Source organism: Rhinoraja longicauda, chromosome 6 (assembly GCF_053455715.1).
Source record: "Rhinoraja longicauda isolate Sanriku21f chromosome 6, sRhiLon1.1, whole genome shotgun sequence".
Classification (NCBI taxonomy): Eukaryota; Metazoa; Chordata; class Chondrichthyes; order Rajiformes; family Arhynchobatidae; genus Rhinoraja; species Rhinoraja longicauda.
This window is the reverse complement of record NC_135958.1, coordinates 25,737,075-25,750,450: the sequence shown is the minus strand read 5'-3', so window position 1 is coordinate 25,750,450 and position 13,376 is coordinate 25,737,075. Positions and strand designations below refer to the sequence as shown.

The 13,376-nt window shown below is 45.9% G+C and overlaps 1 protein-coding gene across 1 annotated transcript in view; it reads right to left on the bottom strand.

Moving 5' to 3' along the window:
• Window positions 1-13,376, bottom strand: part of vat1l (vesicle amine transport 1-like) — an 80,191-nt gene that overhangs the window by 51,292 nt on the left and 15,523 nt on the right. The window contains exon 3 of the mRNA XM_078400728.1: window positions 13,039-13,254. Coding sequence (XP_078256854.1) covers window positions 13,039-13,254 — 216 coding nt within the window. The remainder of the gene's footprint in view (window positions 1-13,038; window positions 13,255-13,376) is intronic.

Genomic DNA, 13,376 nt, shown 5'->3' with positions numbered 1-13,376 from the left:
ACATGGAATTCATCAATTCATCAATTTTACTTTTGCAATAAAAAGAGAGCCCAGAGGATTCCTGCAGCAGCATTGTATTGGTGAAGGCTTTGCCTTCCTTAGATCAGCGTACCATAATGAGCTGCCTGTGTCGTACACAATTCTCTGGAGAACAGACATTGTCAATGACATATCTCATTGCCATTGCACAAAGCGAGGGCTCAAAGCTATTCCTTCCACAAGGGCACCATCAGCACTGTGGCCAGAGGTGCTTGGATGTTTGTTATTGAATTGAACTGAAAGATACAGCAAGGAAACAGGCTCTGGCCCACCAGGTCCATACCGGCCATCCATCACCCATTCACACTAGTTCTGTTTCCCCAATTCTGCATTCACTCCTGCCACACGTCTTTGGGATGTGGGAGAAAATTACAGCACCTGGAGGAATCCCACCTGTCACAGGGGAGAAGCGGATTCCATCCTGACCTCAGGTGCGGACTATGCGGAGTTTGCATGTTTCCCCTGTGTCTGCATTGGTTTCACCTTGGGTGCTCCAGTTTCCTCCCACATCACAAAGATGTGTGGATGTGTAGGTTTATTGGCCTCTGAAAATTACCCCTAGCGTGTAGGGAGTGTGCAGAACTAGTGTGTGAACGGGTGATCGATGGTCGGCTTGGAATCAGTGGGCTGAAGGCTCCATTTCCATGCTGTATCTCTAAAGTAAATTACACTAAACGTGAAAAATTCCACACAGGCAGCACAGTAGGGTTCGGATGCAGTGAGGCTGCAACTATACCAACTGCGTCACACTTCCGGAGTCAGAGCGGCATAGTGGCGTAGCACTAGAGTCACTGCCTTATACCGCCAGAGACCGGCAGTTGGACCCTGTCTTTACGGAGTTTGTACTGTGGGGGTTTTCTCCGGGTGCTCCGGTTTCCTCCCACACTCCAAAGACGTACAGGTTTGTACGTTACTTGGCTTTGATAAGTTGTAAAAAAGTCCCTAGTGTGTGTAAGTTAGTTTATGGGGTGATCACTGGTTGGCGCGGACTCGGTGGGCCGAAGGGCCTGTTTCCGCGCCATATCTCTAAAGTCTAAAGTAAAGTCTAAAGACTCTAATCATTACAGGATGCAGCTCTCATTGGCTTATCCGAGACCCTTCAGTCTCACAAGCCCCCCCCTTCCCCCTCCCCCTTCCCCCCCTTCCCCCCCTTTCCCCCTTTCCCCCCTCCCCTCCCTTCCCCCCTCCCCCCTCCCCCCTCCGTCTACTATTTCTAAGATCACTCTTAGCTTTGCTTGGCTCCCTCTGTTCTGTGTCCTCTGTCCCATCCCCTGCTTTGTCTCTGAGCCTAATCTCCCTCACACCCCTCGGTCTCGCTTGGCAAAAACAAATTAAATTGAAAATCACATTCGTTGGATCTGATCTCGGGGCATTCAAAGCAAGGATGTCTACTTCCAGCAGACTATTCAGACATGTGATGAATAATAAAAAGTCCAACGTGACTCAGGGCCGAGAGCTGTCTGGCTTCCGTGATGAAATTTAATGAGATTATCTTGCTCCAGAATTCTTACCTCCTAGAACGTTTTGAGATGGTGAGTTTTTTTGTCACTGCTGTATTCTTTAAGCATTTTGGATTTATACTTGATTTTTTTTTTTTAAAGGATTTTTTAAGCCAAATTAATCTCTATAAACGAGCCAATCAGAACATTTCAGAACAATCAGCCAACAATTCAGTTGTTGAATGGTCACTAACCAAAAATATTAACCTGCTTTTTTTGAGAAACAAGGAACTGCAGATGCTGGTTTACAACAACGAAAAAAGACGCAAAGTGCTGGAGTAACTAAGCGGGTCAGGCTGCATCCCTGCTTCTTTCCCGCCCTGACCTATACATGGGAGGCTGGTTTAGACTTTAGAGATACAGCGTGGAAACAGGCCCTTCAGCCCACAGTGTGCACGTCGACCCCCGGTCACCTCGTACACTAGCACTATCCTACACACTAGGGACAATTTACAATTTTTTTTTTAACAGAAGCCAATTAATCTGAAATGTGGGAGGAAACCGGAGGACCCGGAGAAATGCCCTGTGGTCACAGGGAGAACGTACAGCCTCCGTACAGACAATCAGGATAGAAACCAGGTCTCTGACGCTGTAAGGCAGCAACTCTACTGCTATGTAGTGGACTGAGCGACACAATGGTTTTTGAAACCTACCACTTGCAGGAGAACGACAGCTTAGGGGCCTTCGTAGTTTGAGGCGGCAAGTCCTCACTGCCTTCCCCTGCGGCAGGCAAGGCTCGGTAATCAAGTCTACTCCGCCATTCAATCATGGCTGATCTATCTTTCCCGCTCAACCCCATTCTCCTGCCTTTTCCCCATAATCCCAGACGCCCGTACTAATCAAGATTCTTGCAATCTTCACCTTAAAATGATCCATTGACATTTGACATTTCTCATGAACATTCAGGAGAAAACAAACACGGTCAAATCATTCCTTTTTGGGTTGATGTCTGGGTTTCCATTTGATATCCCAGACCCTTCCTAATGATGAAGCAGCTCGACCTGAAACCTCATCTCTACTTCCCTTCCCACAGATACTGCCAGACCCGTTGAGTGTTTCCAGCACCTCACACTTTGAGGTCTTACATTTCTGGCACCAGGCTTTCAAATCTGCTCACATTCTTCAGTTCTTCCAGTACAGGTATTGGTTTATTATTGTCACGTGTACAGCGGTGTGCTAAAATGCTTTTGCTTGCGTACAATTAGATCAAATCATATAAATACCATACATGAACACAATCTAGCCACACACAAGTACAACAGATAGAATGCAGAGAAATATACCAGAGTGCAGAATCAGTCTGAAGAAGGGTCCTGATCAAAAGTGTCACCTATCTTTCATCCATTTGTTCTATATCTCTCTACATCACCATCTATATCTTTTGTTTCCTTTTCCCTGACTCAGTCTGAAGAAAGGTCTCGACCCAAACGTCACCTATTCCTTATCTCCAGAGATGCTGTCTGACCCGCTGAGTTACTCCAGCTTTTTGCATGTATTTTTGGTTTAAACCGGCATCTTCAGTTCCTTCCTACATGTCACCTAAACATGCTCTCCAGAGATGCTGGCCGACCCGGGGTTACTCCAGCACTTCGTGTCTTTCTTTGTAAGCCGGCATCTGCAACTCCTCGTTTCTGCTGAATATCGTTTTTCGACATTGTAGAGTAACAGTTCCAGAGAAAGAGTCCAATGTCCACAGTGAAGTAGGCTGGAAAAACAAAAATCAGGACTGTACCCTAACTTATGGAAGGACCATTCAGTAGCCTGATAACAGAGGGGAAGAAGCTGTCCCTGAATCTGGTGGCACGTGCTTTCAACATTTTTTTATCCTCTGCCCAAGGAGAGTGGGAGAAGTGGGAGACCACAGTATGTGAGGACAAAGGACCTGGTCTCGGACAGGGTGGTCTGCAGCACTGGGGTTCCGCAGGGAACAGTGCTAGCTCCATTCTTGTTCACCCTGTACACTGCAGACTTCAGGCACAGTTCTGCAGACTCCTATCTACAGAAGTTCTCTGACGACTCTACCATCGTTGGCCTCCTCACGGGCGACGAGGACAGGGCGTACAGAGAACTGATCAAGGAGTTTGTGGACTGGTGCCAGCAGAACTGCCTACGGATCAACGCGGAGAAAACCAGGGAGATGGTGGTAGATTTCCGCAGGCGCAGACAGGTCCCCCCGACACCGGTGAACATCCAGGGAATGGACATCGGGAGAGTGGACCCTTATAAGTACCTGGGTGTCTACCTCAACAATAAACTGGACTGGACTGAAAATACCGATGCGCTATACAGAAAGGGCCAGAGCAGACTTTATCTGCTAAGGAGACTCAGGTCCTTTGGAGTGCAGGGGGCACTCCTAAGGACCTTCTACAACACGGTGGTTGCATCGGCCATTTTCTATGGAGTGGTGTGCTGGAGCAGCAGCATCTCAGCGGCGGAGGGGAAGAGACTCGCAAGCTAGTCAGGAAGGCCAGCTCTGTCCTGGGTTGCCCCCTCGACTCAGTGCAGGCAGTGGGAGAGAGGAGGATGATGGCAAGGCTAACCGCTGCTGGACAACGACTCCCACCCCATGCAGGACACTTGTCACTGCACTGAGTAGCTCATTCAGTGACAGACTCCTTCATCCCAAGTGCGTGATGGAGAGATATAGGAGGTCCTTCCTTCCCGCTGCTGTGAGACTGCACAACCAGCACTGCTCCCAGCAGACGAGTCAACAATAACAGCTAAGAACACACAGAAAAATGATGACAATTTATGTATCTTTTGATCTCTTGCTCTCTTGCTATCCACTTTGCTGCTGTAACACTGTAAATTTCCCCGGTGTGGGGCAAATAAAGGAATATATTATTATTATTATTTACTGCCTCTAAAATGATCTTTTACACCTCTACTCCAACAGCAGCATTTCTTACTCTAAGCTGCTCTTAATTTCCTCTCAGATAGGGCAGCCCTGAGATACTATCTACCTCATTGGGGACCCTCTGACTATCTTTAAATCAGACTTTACCTTACACTAAATGTTATTCCCTTTATCCAGTGTGTCTGTACGTTTGGATGGCTCAATTGTAATCAAGTATAATCATTCTGCTGACAGGTTAGCACGCATCAAAAGGTTTTCACTGTACCTCAGTAAACGTGACGATAAACTAAACTGTTTCCATGTAATTTACTTTTCTTAGACTCTTGTACTTGAGTATGAGTGTATTATGTATAGAAAGATTTTTATTGAACTATATGCAAACAAGAAATGTCACTCTACCGAGATAGACATGACAATAAAGTACCATTGAACCATCGAATCGGTGCACGATGAAAAAAACAACCAGCTACCACAAGGTAACATCTTCATTCAGTGCCTAGTTATTGATGGGAGGCAGAGAGAAGGTCACAGAATTTGCCCTTGATCATTCCGAAGTCAGTGCACACAAAAGAAACGTCTCCACAAAGTGATTTTGACTTGTTTCCATTTCCAAAAGCACGGGCAGAATTTTAAAGTAATTTACAAGGGCTGCTCGCAATTATCTCATATTATCCAGAGTAATGAGACACTGGGTAAATGCAATAATATTGCATCTTTTATAATTCAGGGAACTTGGCAGCAAGAATGCACATCAGCGAGCCTTCGTGATTACACACAGTCATCCTTGCATCAATCATCTCCATGTCATAGAGTCATAGAGTGATACAGTGTGGAAACAGGCCCTTCGGCCCAACTCGCCCACACCGGCCAACATGTCCCAGCTACAACTAATCCCACCTGCCTGCGTTTGGCCCATAACCCTCCAAACCTGTCCTATCCATGTACCTGCCTAACTGTTTCGTAAACATTGGGATAGTCCCACATTCAACTACCTCCTCTGGGAGCTTGTTCCATACACCCACCACCCTTTGTGTGAAAATGTTACCCCTCAGATTCCTATTAAATCTTTCCCCCTTCACCTTAAACCTTTGCCCTCTGGTCCTCGATTCACCTACTCTGGGCAAGAGACTCTGTGGATCCACCCGATCTATTCCTCTCATGATTTTGTACCCGGGTTCGATCCTGACTATGGGTGCTGTCTGTACGGAGTTAGACAATAGACAATAGGTGCAGGAGTAGGCCACTCAGCCCTTCGAGGCAGCACCACCATTCAACGTGGCCATGGCCGATCACCCCCAATCAGCACCCCGCTCCTGCCCTCTCCCCACACCCCCCGACTCCACCATCCCCAAGAGCTCCATCTAGCTCTCTCCCGAACGCACCCAGAGAACCGGCCTCCACTGCCCCCCGAGGCAGAGAATTCCACAGAGCCACAACTCTCCGACTGAAAAAGTTCCTCCCCATCTCCGTTCCACAATCATAAGATCACGTGATCGGAGTAGATTTAGGCCATTCGGCCCATCAAGTAGAAACATAGAAACACAGAAAAATAGGTGCAGGAGGAGGCCATTCGGCCCTTTGAGCCAGCACCGCCATTCATTGTGATCATGGCTGATCGTCCCCAATCAATACCCCGTGCCTGCCTTCTCTCCATATCCCTTGATTCCAGTAGCCCCTAGAGCTCTATCTAACCACCATTCTCTAACCAAGTCTACTCCACCATTCAATCATGGCTGATCTATCTCTCCCTCCGAACCTCATTCTCCTGCCTGCTCCCCATAACCTCCGACACCAGCATTTGCTGAAAGCAATTGGCAGGGCAGAGTTATTGGGGAGTTTGCCACCAGGAAAAGTACCTGTTTGTATCAGAGTTGGTCAGCTATACTGTGGAGACTATCCATTAGATCTTCTAACAGCGCAACTTGCCCAGCCATGCATTTCCCCGCAGATGTGCATTTCACAGCTTTTACATGTCACTTAGCGCGAGTTAAACTGTCCTCATCAACTAGATGCTGCATCCACAGTTTATGATCACGTCACCCATGGCCTCAGGGATATGAGAAATATTCCCAACGTCTCATCCATTCCTTTGAAATACACTCTCTTCAACATCAAAATAACTTATTTTCTCTCGTTCCCAACTCAGACCAAAGGCTTGCAACCAGAAACATTACCTCTTTTTCTCTTTGCACAAATGCTGTCCGATCTGTTGAGTGTTACCACATTTTATTTGGACTTTAGAGTATTCTATTTTGAGATACAGCGCGGAATCAGGCGACGGGGCTGATCACTGGTCGGCGTGGAATCAGTGGGCTGAAGGGCCTGTTTCCATGCTGTATGTCTAAAGTCTAAAGTCTAAAACAGTGAATAAAATTACAACACAAAACATTCTGCAAAATCGTCCTCGTGTCTGTCGGATTGAACTTGTGTGAACGGGATATCATTGGTCGGAGCGTAATCATTGGGCCAAAAGGCCTGTTTCCATGCTGCATCTCTAAATCTAAAAATATAAAACTAAACTTAAATAGATTCCTTCAAACCTGTTACCAAGCAAGGCTTTATCTATCCAGGTTTGAACATTCACTTTTAGAACAATTCACTTTTAGGATTTAGCATGAGAATGAATAAGAATCCAAAGGATCATCCCAATCGCTGTAGTACAAGCAGAGGTGGAATTGCAGAAGAGTTCCAAGCCATGCACAGATCTTTAGGCTTAGAGATACAGTGTGGAAACAGGCCCTTCTGCCCACCAAGTCCACACCGACCAGCGATCATCCGTGCACTAGCACTATCTCATACACGAGGGATAATTTACAATATTATCAAAGCCAATAAACCTACAAACCTGCACGTCTTTGGAGTTTGGAATTAAACCAGAGCACCCAGATAAAACCCACACAGTCACAGGGAGAGCGTACAAACTCCGTGCAGACACAACCCATAGTCAGGATCGAACCTGGGTCTCTGTCGCTGTAAGACAGCAAATCTATAGCTACACCATTGTGCCACCCCAATGCTTTAAGTATCCTTTTTGGGTTTGAGCTTTGCGGTTTGGGTCTTCTTTCAAGCAAGTAGCTTGGCAAAAATTGTTTGTGGATTTTGATCTTGTATGTACCATGAATGAGGTTGAGGATTCATCATCCCCTTCTGGCCTCCATCCCAATCTTTGCAATGATGGATCCAAAAGTAAGCCAATATCAGCACATCACCAAACCATGTACAGAGTTCTCTCAAAGAGTCAGCATGCATTTATCTCAAGCTCAATCCCCCAGTAAATGAGTCAATCCCAAACTAAAAGGAGGCAAAGCTGTTTTACTTTGTCATGTCTTTTCTTAAAAATAAATTGTTATTCATTCTCAGAGTGTGGGTGTAGCTCAATAGGATTAGCGTTATTGACACTGAGTGGGTTGAAAGGGCATTTCGGTGAGCAATCTCTAGTCAATTACAGGAATTGGTAAGGGTAGGGTAGGAAAGATAGAAAGATAGAAGCATGGGAAATAGGTGCAGGAGTAGGCCATTCAGCCCTTCGAGCCAGCACCACCATTCAATATGATCATGGCTGATCATCCAAAATTAGTACCCCGTTCCTGCTTTCACCCCATATCCCTTGATTCCGTTAGCCCTAAGAGCTGCATCTAAATATCTCTGGAAAACATCCCGTGAATTGGCCTCCGTTGCCATCTGTGGCAAAGAATTCCACAGATTCACAACTCTCAAGGTGAATTTTTTTTTTCCTCATCTCAGTCCTAAATGGCCTACATCTTATTCTTAAACTGTGACACCTGGTTCCGGATCCCCCAACATCAGGAACATTTTTCCTGCATCAAGCCTGTCCAATCCCTTAAGAATTTTATATGTTTCTATAAGATCTCCTCTCATCCCTCTAAATCCCAGTGATAAAAAGCCCAGTCGATCCATTCTTTCATCATATGTCAGTGCCGCCATCCCGGGAATTAACCTGGTGAACCTGTAGACCTGTATGTTATAGATCCCATGGATAGAAAGGTTTGGAGGGACATGGGCCAAACGCAGGCAAATGGGACTAGCCTGGATTGGGCATCCTGGTCAGCATGGACAAATTGTGTTGAAGGGCTCTATGACTCTATGGATCTGGATCAGATCAAAACAGGGTTAGTTTCCTTCCCAAGGGCCCCAGATGGGATTCAACTGAGTTAGTTACATTGGACAACGCAGAGCTCAAACTGTGATCAAAAATGGAAACATAAATCAAAGATAAATCCCTGTTCATTAAATATTTTTGTTCAATACAAAAATCTATCTCCATCGATGTTAAGTAGAACCAAAATGGATGTGACTTGATGCACACAGATTTTTTTTTCATTTATTGAGCACTTTAGCTTAAATATTTTTAGTGAAGATACAAGAGACTGCAGATGGTTTAATCTTGGGTAGAAAACGAAGTGCTGGAGGAACTCAGTGGGCCAGGCATCATCTATATTCGGTACATGGAATGAGTTGTCAAATGAGGTAGTTAGTGAGAGCATTTAAAAAGACATTTAGTCAAGTACATAGATAAGGAAGGTTAAGAGGGAAATGGGGCAAATGTGGGCAAATGGGACTAGCTTAGATGGGCACCTTGGTCGACCTTGGGCAAGTTGGGTGCATAGAATGAGCTGCTGGAGGTGATAGTTGGGGCAGGTACTTTCGCAATGTTTGAGAAGCATTTGGACAGGTACATGGATAGGACAGGTTCAGAGGGATATGGGCCAAATGCAGGCACGTGGGACTAGTGTAGATGAGGCATGTTGGTTGAAGGGCCTGTTTCCACACTGTATGACTCCATGAAAATGGCAGCTTAATATATACTGAGCAACATCAAACACCAGAATAAAGCTTTTTTCACACGTCAGTGGGAGACTCTGATGATTTTGTATGATATTTCCATTCCTTTTATCAGTTATCTTCCAGCATGCATCTGTCAATTTATTACTAGTAGATGGCAGCAGTTCAGAACTAATAACATCCCCGTCACAATTCAGATCTGAGCTTCGAAACCAGCAGTGGAAGAATCAAGGCAGCCCATTAGTCTGTTCCAATTTGAACCCTGGGCCCAGTAATGAAGGGACAGCGAGTTAAAACTCAAACCTTTTATCCTGCGTAGACTGAAGGATGAAATATCCTTGTGGTGTCTGTTGCAGCAAGGAATTGCGAGAAAGCAACAACGCACGACGCTTTGTAATCTGCAGAGACGAGGAACTGCAGATGCTGGTTGGCAAAAAGAGACACAAAATGTGCTGGAGTAGCTCAGCGAGTCAGGCAGCATATCTGGAGAACATGGATAGGTGACATTTTGGGTCGGGACCCTTCTTCAGACTCACACCCCATGAGGCAAGTTGTAATTGGCCCTGCTCTTTCAGGGAACATAGAATAGTGCAGGATAGAATAGGAACAGGACCCAAGAGAAACAGAGTGGGGTCAACTGAGTTAGTACATCGGGCAAAGCAGACGGTGATCAAAAATGGAAAGATTTGTTGGAAAGGGTACAGAGAAGATATACGAGGGTGTTTCCAGGACTCGAGGCCAGGACTCGAGGGTCGAAGCTGAGAGAGAGGGAGAGGTTGAGCAGGCCAGGGCTCTATTCCTTGGAGTGCAGGATGATGAGGGGCGACCTTACAGAGTTGTATAATATCATAAGAGGAATAGATTGGGTATATACACAAAGTGTCTTGCCCAGAGTAGGGAAAACGAGAACAAAAGGACATAGGTTTTAGGTGAAAGAGAAAAGATTTAATAGAAACCCGAGGGGTAACTTTTTCACACAAAGGGCGGTGGGTGTATGGAATGAGTTGCCAGAGGAGGACATTGAGGCAGGGACTGTAGCAATGTTTAAGACACAATTAAACAGGTACATGGATAGGACAGGTTTAGAGGGATATGGGCCAAACACAGGCAGGTGGGACTAGTGTAGATGGGGCATGTTGGTTGGTGTGGGCAAGTTGGGCCGAAGGACCTGTTTCCACGCTGTATGACTCTATAAATCAAAGGTAAATGCCTGTTCATGAATGTTTGTGTTCTGCCTTTTGTCCACCCATCTGTTGAACAAAAACGCTCTTACTTTATCTTGCCGGGCTTTGTCACACTCCCATCTCTCTATTCCAGCTTTCAGCTCCTGACTACAATCAGTCTAAAGAAAGGTCCCGACCAGAAACCTCACCTATCTATGTTCTCTAGTGATGTTGCCTGACCTGCTGAGTCACTCCAGCATTTTGTGTCTTTTTTGTAAACCAGCATCTGCAGTTCATTACGTCTCCATCTTTTAGCTGCTTTGATGCAAAGGAACTTACCTGATGTTGGTCTAAACCTATTTTTAAAGAAAAATAAAATGGAATGTTTCAATCTTGTATCTCCAAGTTTATCCAACCTCGCATTATAGCTAATATCCCCTAATCCAAGGAGCATTCTGGTAAGTGTGTAGGAAGGAACTGCAGATGCTGCTTTAAATCGAAGGTAGATACAAACTGCTGGAGTAACTCAGCGGGACAGGCAGCATCTCTGGAGAGAAGGAATGGGTGACGTTTCGGGTCGAAACCCTTCTTCAGACATTCAGCATTCTAGTAAACCTCTTCTGCACCTTCCAGCAGTAGGGTGTCCAAAACTGCATGTATTAATCCAAATGTAGCATAACCAAAGACTTTACGAGCTGCATCACAACTTCCTGGCTCTTGCACTCAGTGCCCCATCCAATGAAGGCAAGTATACCATCGGCCTTGTTTACCACTCTGTCAACCTCTGTTGCCACTTTCAGGGAGCCATGGATTTGGATCAGATAAGTCCCAAGATCCCCTGTGCATGAATGCTGTTAAGGGGATGCCATTAATTGTATTTTTTGCCCCCTTACATTTGACTTCCTAAAGTATATCACCTCACACTTGCTTGGATTAAACTCCATCTGCCTTCTTTACCACTCTACATGTCCTGACACATTCAGGCAGCCATGGACTTGGAACCCAAGATCCTTTTGTACATCAATGCCGTTAAGAGGGATGCCATTAATTGTATATCTTCCTTTACCTTTGACTTCCCAAAGTACTCAAAGTTTTGAGGATGTAACTAGGAAAATTGACAGGGGAGAGACAGGGGAGAGGAAAGTGTACCTCGACTTTCAGATAGCCTTCGACAAGGTCCATCATAGGCGATTAGTGGGCAAAATTAGAGGTAGGGTACTGACATGGATAGAAAATTGGTTGACAGACAGAAAGCAAAGAGTGGGGATAAATGGGTCCCTTTCAGAATGGCAGACAGTGACTAGTGGGGTACCGCAAGGCTCGATGCTGGGACCGCAGCTATTTACAATATACATTGATGACTTGGATGAAGGGATTAAAAGTACCATTAGCAAATTTGCAGATGATACAAAGCTGGGTGGTAGTATGAACTGTGAGGAAGATGCTATGAGGTTGCAGGGTGACTTGGACAGGTTGTGTGAGTGGGCGGATGCAAGGCAGATGCAGTTTAATGTGGATAAGTGTGAGGTTATCTACTTTGGTGGTAAGAATAGGAAGGCAGATTATTATCTGAATGGTGTGAAGTTAGGAAAAGGGGATGTACAACGAGATCTGGGTGTCCTAGTGCATCAGTCACTGAAAGGGAGCATGCAGGTACAGCAGGCAGTGAAGAAAGACAATGGAATGTTGGCCTTCATAACAAGAGGAGTTGAGTATAGGAGCAAAAAAAGGTCCTTCTGCAGTTGTACAGGGCCCTAGTGAGACCGCACCTAGAGTACTGTGTGCAGTTTTGGTCTCCAAATTTCAGGAAGGATATTCTTGCTATTGAGGGTGTGCAGCGTAGGTTCACTAGGTTAATTCCCGGAATGGCGGGACTGTCCTATGTTGAAAGACTGGAGCGGCTAGGCTTGTATACACTGGAATTTAGAAGGATGAGAGGGAATCTTATCGAAACATATAAGATTAATAAGGGGTTGGACACGTTAGAGGCAGGAAACATGTTCCCAATGTTGGGGGAGTCCAGAACCAGGGGCCACAGTTTAAGAATAAGGGGTAGGAGATGAGGACGGAGAACGGAGATGAGGAAAAACTTTTTCAGTCAGAGAGTTGTAAATCTGTGGAATTCTCTGCCTCAGACGGCAGTGGAGGCCAATTCTCTGAATGTATTCAAGAGAGAGCTAGATAGAGCTCTTAAGGATAGCGGAGTCAGGGGGTATGGGGAGAAGGCAGGAACAGGGTACTGATTGAGAATGATCAGCCATGATCACATTGAATGGTGGTGCTGGCTCGAAGGGCCAAATGGCCTACTCCTGCGCCTATTGTCTATTGTATACAACACCTCACACTTGCTCAGATTAAACTGCATCTGATGTCTTTGCCACTCTATTTACACGTGCTGACACTTTCAGGCGGCCATGGATCTAGAGTCCAAGATCCCCCTGTACATCAATGCTGTGAAGGAAGATGCCATTATTTTCTCCTTACATTTGACTTTCCAAAGTACAATACCTCATACTTGCTCGGATTAAACTCCGGCTGGCTTCTTTGCCACTCTATCTACATGCGTTGACACTTTCAAGGAGCCATGGACTTGGAGCCCAAGATCTCTCTGCACATAAACACTGTTAAGGGACTTGCGCAAGGCACAAACAAAATGGCAATGCCGGAAGATTATTACCACTCCTCCGCCAGCAGAGTGCACCAGCACGGACATTCCTTGCCGGAGATTCGCCACCTCGAACAGCATCATGTAGGCGGTAACAAAGTTCATGGGGAAAGCTGCAGCTTCCGCAAACCCCATGTCGTCCGGCATCGGGTAGACAAACTCCACCGGAGTGCAGACCACCTCTCCCCAGGCGCTGTAATTCACGAAAGCCATCACCTGGTCTCCGATCTGAAACCGGGAAAAGAATCAACAGTCGGCAAAGATGGCAGCGACACAAGACCCCGTATGACCCTCCACTATAGCACGAGACAAAAGCTCGACACTGTACCTCGGTACACACGATGATAAAC